Source organism: Mytilus trossulus, chromosome 2, assembly GCF_036588685.1.
Source record: "Mytilus trossulus isolate FHL-02 chromosome 2, PNRI_Mtr1.1.1.hap1, whole genome shotgun sequence".
NCBI classification, from domain to species: domain Eukaryota; kingdom Metazoa; phylum Mollusca; class Bivalvia; order Mytilida; family Mytilidae; genus Mytilus; species Mytilus trossulus.
The window spans coordinates 45,881,868-45,900,653 of record NC_086374.1 but is presented as its reverse complement, the minus strand read 5'-3'; the positions used below and the strand labels follow the sequence as shown (position 1 = coordinate 45,900,653).

General features: G+C 32.0%; 1 protein-coding gene across 1 annotated transcript; it reads left to right on the top strand.

Moving 5' to 3' along the window:
• Positions 1–7,196: 7,196 nt before the first annotated feature.
• LOC134705803 (uncharacterized) lies at positions 7,197–7,862 on the top strand. Its single transcript, XM_063564519.1, has one exon. It carries the CDS (start codon positions 7,197–7,199, stop codon positions 7,860–7,862), a length of 666 nt encoding a protein of 221 aa, XP_063420589.1.
• Positions 7,863–18,786: the final 10,924 nt, after the last annotated feature.

Sequence of the window (18,786 nt, the reverse complement as noted above, 5' to 3'; positions counted from 1 at the left end):
CATCCTTTACACAATAACCCCAGCTGTTGCTTCTGTTAAATGAGTAAGATACAAAACAAATTTGTAAAGAAATCAGATTCGACCCGGAATTAATTATTTATCAGTACTATAAAATATGTATCATTACATTAAACTAACATTAAAAATACAAAACTAATAAGGCCAGAGAATTCGGAATTGGGCCTGGTGCAAAATTGCGACGGGATTAAGCATGTTGTGTGTGATCTAAACGCCATACCTCTAGCCAATGAAGAATGAATAAACACACATTAAGACGCACAGTAATTTTCAACCAAAAAGCAGTCCAAATCAGATCTCAGAATAGGTAACAAAAGAAACTTAGCAAAATGACAATGATAAATAAATAAGCAAAAGACAGTCCGACCACTTGCACTTACTATCGTACTACCTCCAGATCTCAATCAAACTAATTATTGATGATGTATTCATCATATGATTTTCTATTGCTTGTTCCTGCATCTTTGCAAGTTCATCTTTATTATAACGTTAATGTGTGAATGTTGCAATTGTCTTATCCACTTTTTTCATTACAAAAATTTGTTTTTGTTTCTTTGCTTGTTTGTTTCATTTGCTTGTTTTTTCATTGTCTTGATCTTTTTTGTTCCCGTATTAAGAATTTTAAAATCTAGCTTGAACAAAATGTTTTCTTCCTTTAAAATGTCTGCTATAATACGTCTGTCTAATGTGCTTATATTAATTGTTTTGTGAACTGTCATTATTGTCTAGTATCTCTCAAATTCTATTACCAATTTTTCAAAAATACATTTGTGATTGTTATCTGACTAAACAAGGCCGAGTTCTGTTTGATTATAATAGCGTTTAAAGTTTTGCGTATTAGTGTAAATATTGAATAAGAACTTGAAATAATGTATTGGATTTATCCTAACAAAGGATCTTTAAAAAATTTCCAGAAATCTATAAGTTCTTGGTATCGGTCCTAAAATTTAATAGCTCAGTGCAAAATGCACCATTAATTTTAAATACAATCCATGACCAAAATACTCAAAAGAAATTCAAATGTTCTGCTACGGTATGTTATATTCATAATATGAAATGCAGCATTAAACTTACTACCATATAGTACTACTATTCCATATGAAAATAATTGAAAATTATATTTTCTCAAAGTTAAAAATGATGTTTTTTAAATCATCCTTTTTGTGTGAAGATGCTTGGCATTATGAGCAGCACACATTGACGATTGGAATGAAAAGGGTAGAGCAGTGTTGTAAATGCAGTGGGATATACATGTATATATAAAAAAAAAATGTTAAAATTAACTTCGTTGGATCGTTCAGGTTCTGAGTGAAAATATGCCAAAGAATCAAGCAGTGCCAAAAACATAATAAACGAAAAAGTTTTCATAAATTTAAGTTCAATATTTTGATGGTGCACGGATATAACATTATGTTGCTTTTCCTGTTTTGATATTTCAAGATATGATTTGGTTGAAATGTACTAGAAATCACTAATTAAAGGTAGCTAACATTTACTATCAATATAATGAAAACATATCTAGAGATTTCTGAAATTACCAGACACGCGTTAAACAAATGCTGTAACTTTGAATGAGGCTTACTTTTTAATAAGATGGTACTGCTGGCAGGCTTTTTTCTGTCATGTTTTGCCTAATTGCCAAATTCTTACAAAGACTAATACCTGACTTATTTTATGTGAATGGTTGATTTTTCACTCGTACATGTATCACTGTCGTATCTATTCCATCGAACTTTAGATAAAAGATACAACATAAACAGTTAAGTTGTTCTCATATCTTGATTTACTTATAGAAATTGACAATGATTGTAGGTGGAAAACAGAAATTTACGACAAAAGAGATGAGTTCCGCTTTAAACAATCCCTTCCTCGTTTCCCTAAATGTGACCTACCGAATTAAACTTTTCAAATGGTTTGTACTTATATAAGCAACACGAGGGTGCCACATCTGAAGTAGCATCTGCTAACTATTCCGGAGCACATCAGATTAACCCTAGTTTTGTGTTAAGCTTTGTTTTAAGTTTTCTGTGTTATGTTTTGTGTTTTGTGTACTGTTTTTTGTCTGTTTATCTTTTCGTTTTAAGTCATTGAGTTGTCAGTTTATTTGGACTTATGAGTTTGAATTTCCCTTTGATATATTTCGATGCACTTTTAATGTACTAAAAAAACCGTATGCGTTGACAACTTTCAAGTTTTTTCTCAATGAATTGGAAAGAGTGACAATTAAATATTCCAATAGTCCGGATATAAATATATTTCTTTGTTACCTTAAAATAAAAAAAATAAAACCCATCTTTCATTTAAGGTTTATATTGGCTATTTGGTTGTCAAAATGCTTCTTAGCAAGAAAAACAATCATTATGCTTATTATAAAAACAAATAAAAAACATTCAAAACCTGGTCCATAATAATGGTTGCCGTTTTTTGTTGTTGTAGGTATTTAACACAAATAACACCTTTGTGCGAATGGGTTAGCAACGGAATTCATTTCAGACCGAGACACCTGAGTGGTGTCTCCTATCACTAAGAATTTGATACTTATAGTATTTGTTAACTCGAATATATTTCGCCTTTAAAAATCAATATCATGTCGTAATGAAAAACATTTTAATTGGACCATGTATTGTCATTGGCTCTATACTATTTGTTAATCAATTGATAAAAAAAATGACTGGTAATTCAATTAAACGTGTCGTATTTTGATGCATTTGTTGAAGGCCATAAAAAGCGTCTGCGATTTGTCTGTTCAAAGTTTTATTTGAAAGAATTTTATGCAAATGGCAGATTTTACGCGGGTATCTCCATTGCATCGGTTTATTGAAAGTTTATGAAGACACGATGTTAGTTTAAAATCTTGACAACGGTATAGGCATTTGGTTGTTGTTGAAAATCGATTAATGATCTCTAGATCTCTATAATATTAAGTGAATTGCATTTCCCTTTATATATGCACACTAACAAATATCTCTTTTTACTCATATTTAGTACGTCTTAAAATCAGAGAAAAAGCTTAATGCTCGATGTCTCGTCCTACATGATATATGAGTGACAAATAACAAAAAGAGCAGTTAAAATACACTTCCAACGTCAATAACTGATTTTTAAGTTACAAGTTCAGCTTTACAATAAAAATCAAACATCACTTCGTATACAAAAAAAAATAACATTGCCATAAAAGCGGGAGGTTTGCCTAGCCACAAAACCAGGTTTAACCGATAATTTGTTTCTTAAATGTCCTGTCCCAAGTCATGAATATTGCCATTGTTATATTATAGTTCGTTTCTGTGTATGTTACATTTTAGTGTTGTGTTTCTGTTGTGTCGTAGTTCTATTCTTATATTTGATGTGTTTCTCTGAGTTTTAGGATGTAGCCCGGATTTGTTTTTTTCCTCAATCGATTTATGAGTCTATTAGAACAGCGGTATACTAATGTGGCTTTTATTTAGCTGCTCAATTTTCTACATCACGTTTTCATTAATTTAAGTTTTGTACATCACTTTTATTTTGGGCAAATTTGCATGAAACAATATGATATGACATAAGTTAAAATTTGTTAACCTGAAAAAAATTGTTACATAAATCCAATAATGTGCAGCAAAAATGTCTTTATGGTATTATGATTTTTTTAAATTTTATTTGTAAAGTTTGCAAGGTAGTGTTCAATGTCGTGGTGATAAATGTTAGAAATATGTAGAAAACAGTTATGAAGATATATATGAATCTTCACATATTCGCTGGCCAAGGGTTACGATCCACTTCCCTCCTCTCCATCCTTGGCAGATTAATATAAAAAAGAAGATGTGGTATGATTGCAAATGGGACAACTGTCCACAAGAGAGCAAAATGACACACACATTAACAACTATAGGTCACCGCACGACCTTCAACAATGAGCGAAGCCCATACCGCATAGTCAGCTATAAAAGGCCAATATATGACAATGTAAAACAATTCAACCGAGAAAACTAATGGCCAACATTTGTGATAACAATGTTGCGCCATCTATCGGTAGATTAAAGTCACGCTCGTTCCGAATACATTATTATTGAGAAATTTTTAACTCTTCGATATGTAAAAACACGGAAGCGTCTAAATTCTACATACTTGGTAAAGCAGGAAACGAAAATATACGTTGACATTCGTGCATATGCGCAAGAAACATACACATGAACTTCTTTCAGATAATTAAAAACATTCTAATTGTCACTAAATATAGTCGTATGTTTATTATGGATGTTAAGACTTGTTGCACAATAAGCACGTGACAACTGTTTACTTACATGTAATACACTTTCTACATTTACACGTGATCATATTATCGGCGCTTTTTTTGTTGATTGGATGCAGCGAGATTCGACTGCAACCAACGAAAATGATTACCGTGTGTATCTGCCTTACAACAAGATAACCTTAACCAAATCACCGCTTTGATAGATAACAGGCTATCCACATTCCAGGGAAATATCCAGCAGTCTCAACGAGATATCAGTCAATCCCAGATTTTCAAGATTGAGGAGACTTTGTCGGAGAATTATACTTTCCAACGGAAGGGGAACGAATACCAGTACAAGCACGAGGTTAAAGTCCTGACGAAGTTAACGGAGGCAAAATCACAGTTAGACGGACCAGATTTATCATTAAACTCGTTGATTCATCCGAATTGGGTTGGAGAGTCGTGAAGCAGTACACAACTAACCCAATTGCAGACGACTCCGAAGATGAAAAGAAAATGATAAAAGTGCAAAATAGAGTTGAACGTAGGAGCAAGTCAGACAAGCTGAAAAAGTCAACGAAGACGGTCAGGAAGGTGCCCTATTCCACCAAAGAGAGAGATCCAACCCCAACTTGGAGAACAGGGAGATGTTTCAATTGTGTCAACAAGGGCCATTGGGCGAATGATTGTCCGGAGAAGAAAGATAAGATAAGTATATTTAAAAATTTTGAAAGTACTAATTTGTATTATAATATGAAAAAATGTTATATTGGTCAAGATGAAAATTCATTCAGTGCAAATGTAAACATAGTAGAAGATAAACATACGATAGAAATTACGTAATCGAAACCAAGTGTCATTGGTGATAACTTTTTACTAGAAGTTGATATACCTGTCTCACCAGTAGGTAAACTGAAGTCAAAATTACATGAATGGAAAGCTATTACTACTAGTTATTGAAAACGGGTATAAGTTACAATTGAAAATGGAACTAGAGGTTAAGCATTTGAAAAATAACAGATCATCTTTAAACAATGCAGAATTTGTTGTTGAAGAAATTCACAAGCTTCTTCAAAAAAGGTGCATTTCTGAGGTTTATTCGAAACCAATTGTAATAAATCCGCTTACAGTAGCATTTAATGAAGATAAACCAAGATTAGTACTAGATTAAAGGCGTTTGAATCCACATCTGTTTAAATTTAGATACAAGTACGAGGATACTAAGATAGCAAGATATCTCTTTCAAAAAGGAGATTATTTATTAGTTTCGATATTAGATCTGCTTATCATCATTTGGATATCTCAGATATTCACAGAACTTTTTAGGTTTTGCTTGGAATTTTGATGGTAATACGAGATATTTTGTTTTCAATGTACTTCCTTTCGGTATATCAACTGCAGGGTACATATTTACAAAAGTACTTAAAGCATTTTCGATCTGAAGGCAAAAGGATAATAATGTTTCTAGACGATGGGTTGGGTGGAGATAGCAATTTTTAGAAATGCACAGAGAGCAGTCAAATAGTTAAATATAAACTATAGAATGTGGGTTTTTTGATTGCACATGAGAAGTGTTTTTGGTTACCAAGCCAGAGATTAAAATGGCTAGGGTATACTTGGGATACAAATATAGATAACATATTTGTTAATGAAGATAGAATTATGAAAACTGAGAAAAAGATTAGATTTTTAATAGAAGAAACAAACGAAGGGGTAGAATTATTTGGATCTAGATTTTTAGCTAGTATTGTTGGTCAGTTGATATCTATGCAGATAGTCATTGGTGACTTAGTTAGATTGAACACTAGATACCTTTATGATTGTATCATGAGTAGAGCAAGTTGGGATGCACCAGTCAAGATTTGCAAAAAAGCAATTAATGAAATACATTTTTGGTCTATTTCATTGCAAAAGCTCAATAATGCTGGAGTCGACATTAATAAAGTCGATCAGTTAGATATTGTTGATATAGAAATGTTTTGTGACGCCTCAGATGTAGGCTTTGGTGGTTATTTAGCCTCAGATTTGAATGCAAAACATTTTTGCAAGGAAATTCCGGTAACTGGACAGAACGAAAAAGGAACGAAAGTTCCACATGGCGCGAATTAGAATGCGTCAATAGGTTTGTACAAACTTTTGATAATACATTTAGTGACAAAACCGTCAAAATTTATACAGACAATCAAAACGTACCTCACATATTGAGAGTAGGAAGTAAGAAACAGAAATTACAAGATATAGCTATTGACATTAAACAAACGTGTGTTGATAGCAATATAAACATAATTACACAATGGGTTCCGAGAGAGAACAACACACACGCAGACAAGCTCAGTCGACACACTGATCACGATGATTGGGCTATTCATTCTGATATATTTGATGAAACCAATAGCTTATGGGGTCCATATACAATAGACAGATTCGCAAAACACTATAATACAAAGCGTGAACGATTTAATTCTAAAATATGGTGTCCCGGTACGGAAGCAGTTGACGCATTCAGTCAAAACTGGAACACTCATTTCCATGGTCGTGCGCAAAATAGAAAACGATAAGGCCAACAGCACGCTTGTTATACCGGAATGGATATCAGCTCCATTTTGGCCGTTGCTATTCGCATCGAGCTATCTCATCAAATTTATAAAGGGAAAACTTTTTTACCAAACCTGCACTCAGTCGTTAAAGGTAGTGGTAAACATGGCGTATTTGGTGAACGTGTTCTGAGATTTCATATGTTAGCAATCAAACTAGAATTTTAATGTGATCAATATTATTTGCAGGTTTAAGATTGAAACAAAACGTCCAGGATGCCATAGACAACAGTGGTATATCCCCGGACAACAAACTTAGGAATTGAGCCAACACGATGTCCAGCTTTGTTGTGGAATCCAAAGCCGAAAATACCAGTAAAAAGTACTTTTATGGTTTCAAACGATGAAAAACTTTTATAAATGAGCACAACATGTCAGAATTACCTGCTAACCCAGTTCATGTCGCGCTTTATTTGACATATCTTATTGATAAACATTGTTCTCCCACTGTTATAGACTCCGCTGTATATTCTATCAAATGGGCCCATGAACTTAATGGCTTCAACGATCCTACTAACAATTCGTATGTTAAATCACTGACCGAATCTGTAAAACGTTTGAACGGTAGACCAGTTGTCAAAAAGGATCCAATTAACAATAATATTCTTATTGCTTTATGTTCATTGTACGAAAGGTCAGAAGATTTATTGATAGTTCGTGATTTGACCATGATTTTGATAGGTTATTCAGGGTTTTTGCGTTACGATGAGCTTACCTCCTTAAAATGTAAAGATATCACAGTTTTCGATGATTATTTAGAGATACACATTTCACGTAGTAAAACTGATCAATACCGACAGGGTAATAAAATGTTGATTTCAATAGGTAGAACTTTAGCTTGTCCATTCAAAATGTACAATAGATATATTAAGTTAGCTAGTCTAGATGAGAAATCTGATTTATTTGTTTTTATACCTTTATTTAGATATAAGGGTATAGAAAAATTGATACATAAGAATAAGAAGATGAGTTACACATCAGCTAAAGAGAATATTGTCAAAAGAGAATTAGAATTGTCGCCCCGAATCACAATCTAGGTTTACATTCTCTTCGTTCAGGCGGTGCTACCGCTAATGCCCAGTTTGATGTGAACGAAAGGTGCATTAAGAGACACGGGAGGTGGAAGTCCGACACAAGTAAAGACGGGTACATAGATGATACATTTGAAAAGAGAATGTCAGTTTCACAAACACTTGGGTTGTAAACTGAACTTTGCCCGCCCTTTCTTTGTGGTTTAAGTATTGCTGGGCTATCGGCTATATATAGTATTTAGTATTTATTGATATGCCTAGAAATAGTATTTAGTAAAGTTGATACTTATAATTTCCAACAGTTCGATAGTATAGTGGGAAATTATTGTAATAACGGTACTAGTGAATACTATTGATACGGGTACTTATGTACACGTATATACATATATGTATCAGGTGATACTGATATTTAGCGGGAATATTTTCCCTTGTTGGTCACTTCTAGCCAAGAATCAGACTGGACAACAGTGAAATAAGTTTCATTTTCAATTGAATTGTTATTCTAATTTGTATTTAGTAGGGATTTATATTTTACTATAAAGAAACTTGATTTATTATTTCATATAGTATATTTAGTCAGTTATATACAGTCCAAGTGTACCTCTCGAGACGGTCTTCCGAGCATTTGGGTTCCATTATTTTCCACTTTATTTAAAATGTAGTCTTTTGACTGCAGTTTAAATTTAGTTTGAACCGAGGTAACTCGTTTTTGTTAGCTTTTCCTGGCCGGTGGGATCGTTGATGACAGAGCCCATATTTTTGAACACAATTTACTGGTTTTTCTAAAGAATTCCTTATGAAAGTTTATCTATAGTGCATTGATACTTATGCTTCATGTATATTGTATATATATATATCTTATTTATATTAATAAACTATGGGGTCCACCAGTATTGCTTGGCTATCGGCTATATATAGTATTTAGTATTTATTGATATGCCTAGAAATAGTATTTAGTAAAGTTGATACGGAGGTGGATCATAACCCTTGGCTAGCAAAGATGGAATATTCAATGAGTTTTCTATATAAATATGGGGGCGCTACATCAAGCACATGTTTCAAGCTTTAGTATCTTCATAAAATAGCTGATGAGGGAAAAACATATAGAAATTTTATGACTTAATGTCCTTCTCTACTTCCCTAGCTTCCACTGGCAGGTTAACAATTTCATTTATCATTGTGATAAATATATCATTTATTGGTTAATTTAAGCGAAAATGGCATGGGCGGTATCTGCTCCCAAAAGGTTTTTGCAAATTTATAGTCAAGAGTAAATAACTCTAGACTTTTTGACTTTTCAATATTTTAGAATATAATAATTGATGACGTTTGTCTTTTTCACTTATTACAAAACAGAATAGGCTTATATGGGTTGTGAGTTCACTAAATTATAGAATATAGAAATGCATATTTGGTATTTATAAATGTTATGTTTGCACATTTATATGTTGTTCATATGAAATTTAAATAACAACTGTCACATTTATGACATGAAATACAATAAAAAAATGTGATAAGTAAAAAGAGTTGAATAGGAATAGCACACATTACATGTATATAAAACAGATAATAAATATGTCTGCCCTAGCATTCAATGTAAGTGATAAGAGTAATTTATACTTTTGTTAATCTATAAGCCCATAGATAAAAATATTACATGTATGTATATGTAAAGTTATGACCAATTATCAGTCAATCTTGTTTTTTGTAACGACGATTTATAATATTTTTTGTAAATTTTGGTGAACGCTACTGAGATAAGTCTGGAATCACTAAACTTATGTTGCATGAATGCTTTTAAACAATAAAAATAAATCACCAGTCTGATTTCGAACTGAACTCGTGGCTAGTAGCGTTTGACTCCAATACTAATTGACTAGTATTGTCATTTGGTGTTTCGTTTTGATAACTCTCCCAATATGTTGAAAGTTGAACAAAACAACCAATTAAACAACATAAACCAAGTCAAAAATGTTCTTTATACAGTGATAGAGAATGAAAATGATTTACACTTTCAATACTAATCCTGATAAAGTTTTGACTGCAAGGAAAAGGATTTTGTTTTATCAATTGAGTTGTTTAATTTTTCTAGTATCATGATAGTGCATTTAGAGTGATATTTGTTGAAATATTATAGATAGACAATAATAGAGCATTGACTTGACATATTAACGATAAGGATGAGGCGTAGATGACGGGGAAATGCGAGACTCGGGCCGAATCCTTATATCGTTGATGTGTCAAGTCAATGCACTATTATTGTCTTTATACTGCAATCTAAAAAAAAACATTTATAATGGTTGTTTAATGTGTTTATGTTGCTATTTGATCTAAATATATGGATACTTTCCCTTTTATAAAAAAAAAGGCCTCTGATCATGCAGGCGGAGAAATATACAACACAATGAAATGTACATTACATGTTGAAACTCGCAATCGATGAGGAACGAATTTGTTTGAGAATGAACTAAATTATCACAAAAAGCATAAACATAATGATTTATAGTTTGCAAATCAAAAATATAAAAAAAAGAAGTGAAATATGTTTTTTTTTCTAAAATTGAATAAGTTTGATTCATTGTATACATTGAAAACATGAACAAGTTGAATAGCTCGTAGGAATAATTAATTATAAGTTAGCAATTTCTATTTTGATATTCATGAGGAAAAGTGATATCAGGTCATTGACTGTACATGACTTTGGTGAACGCATTTTGATTGCACAATTAGAACGATCGAGTGCAGTATAAATCGTTATATCATTGACACATTGTGATTTAATTGATTGATCTGTATTTCGACTTCTTACACTTCTGTAATAACGGCGTGTTTTAAAAGTTTTGAATTCATTTAAGTATACTGTTACTTTTAAGTATAATTTAAAAAATAATTCTAGTGAAAACATGAAAAATTCGTTTTAGCAGTTTAATTAAAACTGGATTGTTTTTTTTTTTTTTTTTTTTTTTTTTTATCAAATATGGCAAAGTAGAATCTTAAATTGCTGCGATTTTTTTGTGTCAATATAATCGCATACAAAGCAAATCTATATCAATGTATTAACATTGATTAAGAATATTTAAACGTATCGACAAAAAATATTTAATTCGAAGACTTTGGCTGCTAATTAAATAAGGATTTTGATGAGGACTTTTTTTTTATCACGAACTTGTTAAACAGCCAACACAGTATCAAGAAGAACGTGTATAATAAGTGAGACGAAAGAGTGATGTTATTTTTTTTCTTTTTTTCATCACGGGTTTTCTTTTCCTTTGCACTTGCGCTATTTTATTACCGATTATCTAACGAGAGGTGTCATTGTTAATAATAAAATAATAAGGGGAAAAATAGTATACCGCTGCTCAATAGTCAAAAATCGACTAATCGAAAACAAATATAAGGGTCACAAACCAACACCGAGGGAAACACATCAACTATAAGAGGAATACAATAGAACTTCAGAAAACCTTAACTGATACTAAAACAAACACCAACATACTTAGCAAACTGTTTGATAAAACTACAACATTCCTGACCTGGTACAGGACACACAAAGATGGGGTATGACCGACAATGAGATAACTCCCTATGATATACATTGAAATTAACAACCATAGTATATAGGTTACCAACGGTTCCAACAATGCACATAACTCATACCGCATTAACGACATAATTTATATTCTAAAAAATAATTGCACTAAACACGTAAAAGTTTTCGGCAATTTAGAATCTGTGAAAACTATACTTCAACAGTATTCCGTTTCTGAAAGTTGCATAAAATAAAGGAAATATAAAACTCATCATAGATACCGGAATTTAAATTGTGAATTTGCGCCAGACAATAAAAATAAAGATTTTCTTTCAAGTCTAAGTGTATTTTTTTATAGCAAAAAATTTAATATTCTAGTATATAAAATATAAACCTCTTTTGTGGATATATTTGATATTTCATCTGACTTTAATGTTGAACTTGAACATCTAATGATAATTTACAAGAAATGTTTAAATCGGTAATCCTACTTTGTCGTAAAAACAATCTTGACATTGGTAAATAAACGAATATATTCTTGGTATATAGAGAATGACAAAGAACAATGTTGAAATTAAAATCGGAAACAAGGTATATATTATGTTTTCGAATGGAATGACAAAGAATTTGCAATGTTGAAAATAAAGTCGGAAATCAAAGTATAACGTTTACTTATGGTAAAATAGTTAAAAAGGAGTACATCTGACACTCTGCAGGTAATTTAAGTTAAAATCTGGTACACTAAACTTTATTTAAAAGTTTATTTTATTTTTAATTATTATATAGCTGCCTGCACACTATAAAAAGACATCTTAACAGTTTCCAGTTGCCAGTCATAGTTTTTTGCGCTATATCAAGAGTCGTTTTGTTCTCGAAAGTATGGAAAAGGCGTTTCATGCATATTCCATATTGATCGCTGTTTTAACATCTCATATAGTAATTTTATTATTTTTCAATCGAGCTTCACTGATTAATAAATAAAGACAACAGTTGTTCACCGCTGTTTCAAAATTATAAATCGATTGAGAGAAAACAAAGCCGGGTTACAAGCTAAAACCGATGGAAACTCATCAACTATAAGAGTAAAACAACGGAACAACAGAAGTGCTTGAAGTGCAACAAAAACAAAAGCCATTGCACCAGACATAGAAACAAATCATTAAAAAACAACTGTCTTATTCCTGAATATGTGCAGGACATTTTAAGAAAATGTGGGTTCTATGGCTAGTCAAACCTCCTGTCACGATTATATGGCAATTTTGAAAAAAAAAACATTCCTAAAATGACAACACTACGTGTCAGGAACACATCTTCTTCTTTTGTTTTACGAAAAATGCACTTATCATTCTCAGATATTTTCCGTTTAAATAATAACTGTTTTGTTGGAATGAAATACTGAAGTAGTTTCCATCTGAAAAAAACTTGTTTTCTATTAGATTCTTAATATAAAATGGTATACAAATGACATATGTGGTGTGCATTGTAATTAAGTATCTTATCAAAATATAAATACTGATTGGCCATATATATTTTTACTTAAGTATTATAGTTTATTTTATTGTAGATATCTATACTTTTAACGGAGTTTATTTTTAAACCTGCAGCCATTCTTTTTTAATATTGCAACATCTAAAAATATGCATTGCAGATTGAATTAATAATTAACTTTTCTAAAATAAAACTTTCGATTAATTTTCCATCATGATCCAATATGTCGTTTATATACACCAATCCATTTTAACCCAGTTCGGAAAGAACAAGCTTTATAGCGATTTTTTGATATGTTTATTTCTCCAAATAGTATGTTTGCTGGTATTCGAAAAGGGATTAGAAAGTTTTGCTAAACCTCTTCTTGTTTTCACCCAACTTGAAATTACTTGTCAATACAAATCAGGTATTTTTCGAAGCTCATTTAGTGATGTTATGTAATCTAAATTCATGTAAAAAGACAAGAAAGATTTTACCACAATAGTAAAAATATTTTGTAAGATTAAAAAAGAGGGACGAAAGATACCAAAGGGACAGCCAAACTCATAAATTGAAAATAAACTGACAACGCCATGGGTAAAAATTAATAAGACAAACAGACAAACAATAGTACACACGACACAACATAGAAAACTAAAGAATAAACAACACGAACCCCATCAAAACTAGTGGGTGATCTCAGGTGCTCCGGAAGGGTAAGCAATCTGCTCCACATGTGGCACCCGTCGTATTACTTATGAGATATAAAATCTGGTAAATAGTCTAATTCGGTAGGTCACATTTATGAAAGGGAAGGGAATTGTAGTTACGTTTTTTTTTATTAGAGCGATTGTTGTTAATTTGGAGACCCACGAGGCTTTCAGTACTGTAAAATAACCATCAAAATAATTCTTAGTCCCCCTTTTTGGTATTCGCCGATATGTGTGTTTCTTTTGACTTTGTCGTTTCTTTCTTCCCAAAATATATTTAAAACAGCAGCTATCAATTTTCTTTAGTTAAATATCTGGGACTTTGCAATAAGTAGCAGCTCAATATTTTCCAAAACAGTCTTAATTGTTTTTCTCATGTTTAAATTAATGATTTCATGTTATCAATTGAAGGTTCCCCATATAACTTTTAACCTTGGTATCTGTAATGCCTACAACATGAACGGGTTTGTCTGTCCGGCGTAGGCTATTTTTAAGCGTCACAATCAAAATGCATTCTATTTTTTTATTTTATTATTACTGTAATTATAACATGTATTATTATTATTATTATTATTATTATTATTATTATTATTATTATTATTATTATTATTATTATTATTATTATTAGTAGTAGTAGTAGTAGTAGTAGTAGTAGTAGTAGTAGTATTATTATTAGTAGTAGTAGTAGTAGTAGTAGTAGTAGTAGTAGTAGTAGTAGTAGTAGACCTTTTCAACATCTCTCGACACCGACTAATGACATCTACAGTTTACAGGTAAAATAGATGGGTCGTCTCAAAGACAAAAACCATCATGAAAATCAATACGTAACATATTGGATTGGCGGTTATATATTGTCTTGACTGTACAGCTTCAGAATATATATGAACCAAATAAACAAATAAATATATTTCTCTGTCATATAATATTCTTATTTCGTATGTATTTACACGACATTTCATGTTGAATTGATTAAAACAAATACAGCAACCATCCTGCATCCTGATCCGCTTTCTCTTCAATTTTATGATTTTGTGAGTCCTTTACCAAATGTTTGTCGCATGTAGATAAAGATTAACTTGTTGGTGTAAAAGCTTTTATGAAATTTTCCAAAATTTATGAAAAAGAATTACTGGACTGTTCGTACGTCCGTATCACCCTTGTGAACATGACGAAATTGGTATATTTTTAATCGATCGTTACCTTAGTTGATGTACATATTCAAAATCTGAAGGGATAATCACTAATTGATTTTGAAGGTCTAAGAAAATTATCACATCTATTTTTTTTTTATCAACGGCGGACTTTTCCGCTTAAAGATATTTTGTTCGAGTTGATATTTTTCATGATAAATATTTTAGAAAACAAAATATAATTGACTTCTCGTTTTAATGTTACAACATCATAAGCAGTGTATTACATGTACCTGCGTATGGAATTCATATTTCAAGTTGTTAGTTAATACTATAGAGGTTATTGACATTGCAAAATCAACATGCACAGTGCTAAGCAGGGGTTTGATGTCCCGAAAACAACATACATTGTCCCTTCGTCATAGTGTCCTTTCCCTGTTCCTGAAAATGACCTTTGGGTTTCTTACAAGAAAGTGATCAAATTTCGTTAATTTTATTTATGCAATGGCATTGCTATATTTTGTTTTGTTTTCATCGGGTCAAAATTTATTTCTCTATATCCAATTTCTGGAACAAAGTTTTGTACTTTTTTCGAGTTTTTTTCGTACTTAAGATTTTTTTGTATCTCATCTATATGACCATACTTAAGAGAGGTTTTGAATCAAAATATGGAGAAATAATCAGCTGCATTTCCCGGAGGACTGTGTTCTCCTTAGAGACAAAGTTTATCCAAATCGTCATCCTTTAGTTACACCATTTCAACACCTCATATAAATCGTAAGCCAGAACATTTGAAAGAAAGAGCAAAAACCTTAATCGCATGATTGGTGGATACAGAATTCAAGTGGAACACTAAATCATTTGGTGAATTGAAAATATACAAAGTATTCAGTACATTATGGAGGCACACAAGGCCAAAACTAACAGACATTGTGGAAACATGTGCCGCCCTTATCAACAGATATAAAACATTGTTTAATTAAATATCAACTACAATCAAACATGCTTTGTTTTTTTCATTTTCCAAATTCCACCAGGTTAGCTAAAAGTTCAACGCCTAAAAAGATGAAATGTGACTTAAAGTTTATTATTTTCTTTACGATAAATCTAAAAAAATTCCATGTTAATTGGACTCTGCAGGAAAGTTTATCACTGTCAATGAAAGCAATTAAATCAATAATGATTTCAATTTTTTTTTTGAGACGACCCCTCACATTTAACCTGTCGTAGTCGTTCTCAACTGTAGGTGTCGAGAGATGTTGAAAAGGTCTAGTAGTAGTAGTAGTAGTAATCAACATTTGTTTTGATTAATGTTAAGTTCTTTATATATATGCGTGTAACCTTGACCTGTTATCTTTATTGAATTATAAAATATGAACATTGATAAACTACTGTAATGCACGACTGAATAAAAAAATCAGAATTTTGCATTAACAAGGAAACATACTTTAAGAAATAATTTAAAAAATAAATTAAATAGGACTGTATATTATTTTATCAGGTGACAGAAGAACAAATCAAAGACGAAAATGGAGGAAGACGAACGACAATACTTCGTCGAAATGCTTGAAAAACAACCTAGTGATTTTTTACATATCTTGTCGTCTAAAATAAAAACCAATTCAAATTTGTCTAAGGAAAACGTACATAATCTTCTCGACATGATAGATGACAGAATAAATGACGTGAAAAATAGTCCTTTAAAAAATTACATTAAGCATTTTTTTGAAGACGAAGAAGAAAGTGAAACTTTACTTCATATCGCTGTTAAATACTCGGATCATTCGGAAATGATAAGAAAAATAGTTAAACTGTGTCCCGAATTACTGACTTTTTCAAGAGGAGATTCAAAAAATTACAAAGGACAAACACCACTTCATATCGCGATAACAAAACGTGATTATGAAGTAACTAAACTACTGCTTTCAGATTCAAAACACATGAAGTCTATTCTGAAGACAAAGGCAACTGGCAGTATTTTTACAAATACGGTTATGATGGGAGAGTTACCTTTACATGTAGCAGCTTTGACTTTAGATGAAAACATCATGGAAATTTTATTGGATAAAAAACCTAAAATGCGTGCAAAAAATAGTTCCGGAGACACCGTTTTCCATTCTCTAGTGAAATATGCTGCCATTTATCCAAACAAATCTGACAGCGTGATAAAAATGTTAACATATCTCACAGATAAGATAAAACAAAAGGATATTTCAATTAATGGTCGATTTCAAAGTAAGGATACCGACATAATCTTGAAAGACGAGTTGAATATGTGGGTTTTGGAAAACAACGATTGCTTGACACCATTACAACTTTCCGCTAAACTTGGAGTGGTGGAAATTTTCCAATATATAATAAACCTAGAAAACGTCTACTCGTTTGTTAGCACCCACGACGGCCTTTTTGACGTCAAATTATACGACATTACCGAAATTGACACGGTTGCTAACCAACATGTAGCCACTATTAGAAATGCGGATGTAGGCTCTAAACATAAAAAAGTTGCCAGAAATGTTGTTGGCGTGCCTCGTATAACAATTGCATCAAACACGAATTGCAACCATGTTAAATGTGGCCAGTTTGATAATCCAAAAACGGAATCAATTTTAGAAATGATGTTTGATTACGACTTTCAGAACCAATCTGCTTTTAGAATAATTGAAACCATACCAGTTAAGAATATAATTCTTGAAAAGTGGCAAACATTCAAGTATTTTTATTTGTCGTGGGGCTTTATCCATTTGTTGATGACCGTATCAATGACTGCAGAACTCGTCATTAGGTCTGAATTATATGCCCTCGAAACTACGCCAAACACAACTACTGTGGGCAATCATGTTTCAGTATCATCTCGAACGTTTGCCTCTGTTGTTTCCTGGATAAGTCTTTTTCTTGGAGGTCTAGCATATTGCCTTATAGTTATATGGCTACTGATTGCGAAAGCCAGGCGACCGAACGCGTTTCGATATATTTTACATAACTTAGAATATATATTCTTTTTAATTGTGTTTTCTGTGTGTTTATTTGTTGACTTCTTTATGACAATTGCAAAGGAAAAACATGATAATATTGCTTTAATACTAGCCGTAATTGCTGGTTGGTGGTTTTCCGTATTTTTCTTACGCGCTTTTCGGCTTTTTAGTTTTTTCACAGAAATGATAAAAAGAGTCATTATTGGAGATCTTTTGCGATTTGCAGTGTTCATTTCGTTCATGTTTTTTGCATTTACAGCAGGCATTTATGCCGCTTTTGTTGGGTCAATGGATGCAGAACAAAAAACGCCCTCTTACCATAATGCCGTAAATGAACACTTCAGTAGTTTTGGAGGTGCTATGCTCACTATGTTTAAGCTTATGTTAGGTTTGGATGATTTTGGCGTTTTAAATGAAGCAAGAATTCCTGGTTTAGCAATAGCACTTTACATTGTGTTTGCATTACTGACCTACGTCTTGCTGTTAAATTCACTTATAGCAATGATGTCACAAACATGCGCAGTGGTTCTGGAAAATAGATACGCACAATGGCGACTGCAGCAACTTTCGGTTGTCTTGTTTCTAGAAGACATCTTTTGCATGTGTTGTATACGACGTACATTTAAATCTCCAGGAACATTATTTTTTCCAGAGAAAGAAATCAGCTACTCGAACCAAGTTACGAAGCAACCTAATGTTCGTTACTTTTTCAAAATACATTCGTTACAAACTACATATGCTTCAGAGGAAGACAGAGAAGCAATGGAAAGTAAAATGAAAGAACAAATTAGAATGAAAGGATTGTTACAAACAGAAATTTTAAGTACTGCGGATATGCCACAATCGGGATTATTAAGAACACAAAGTATAAATAAAGAGCTTGTTAGAGACACTGCATCCGAAATGAGAGATACATCGCCAAAAAGAAATAGGCGAGTAAAAAGACCCCGCACTAAGGTCAACAATAAACCAGAAGTTGATTACCATCATAATGATGTCACTAAGGCACCACCGCAAGTCGATATAGAGTCAAACCCGAAATTCACATAAAAATTCAAGATAAAAAAAAAGAAACTGAATTGGTATGTTTGAAAAATATTGCTAATCATTTTCGTTTAG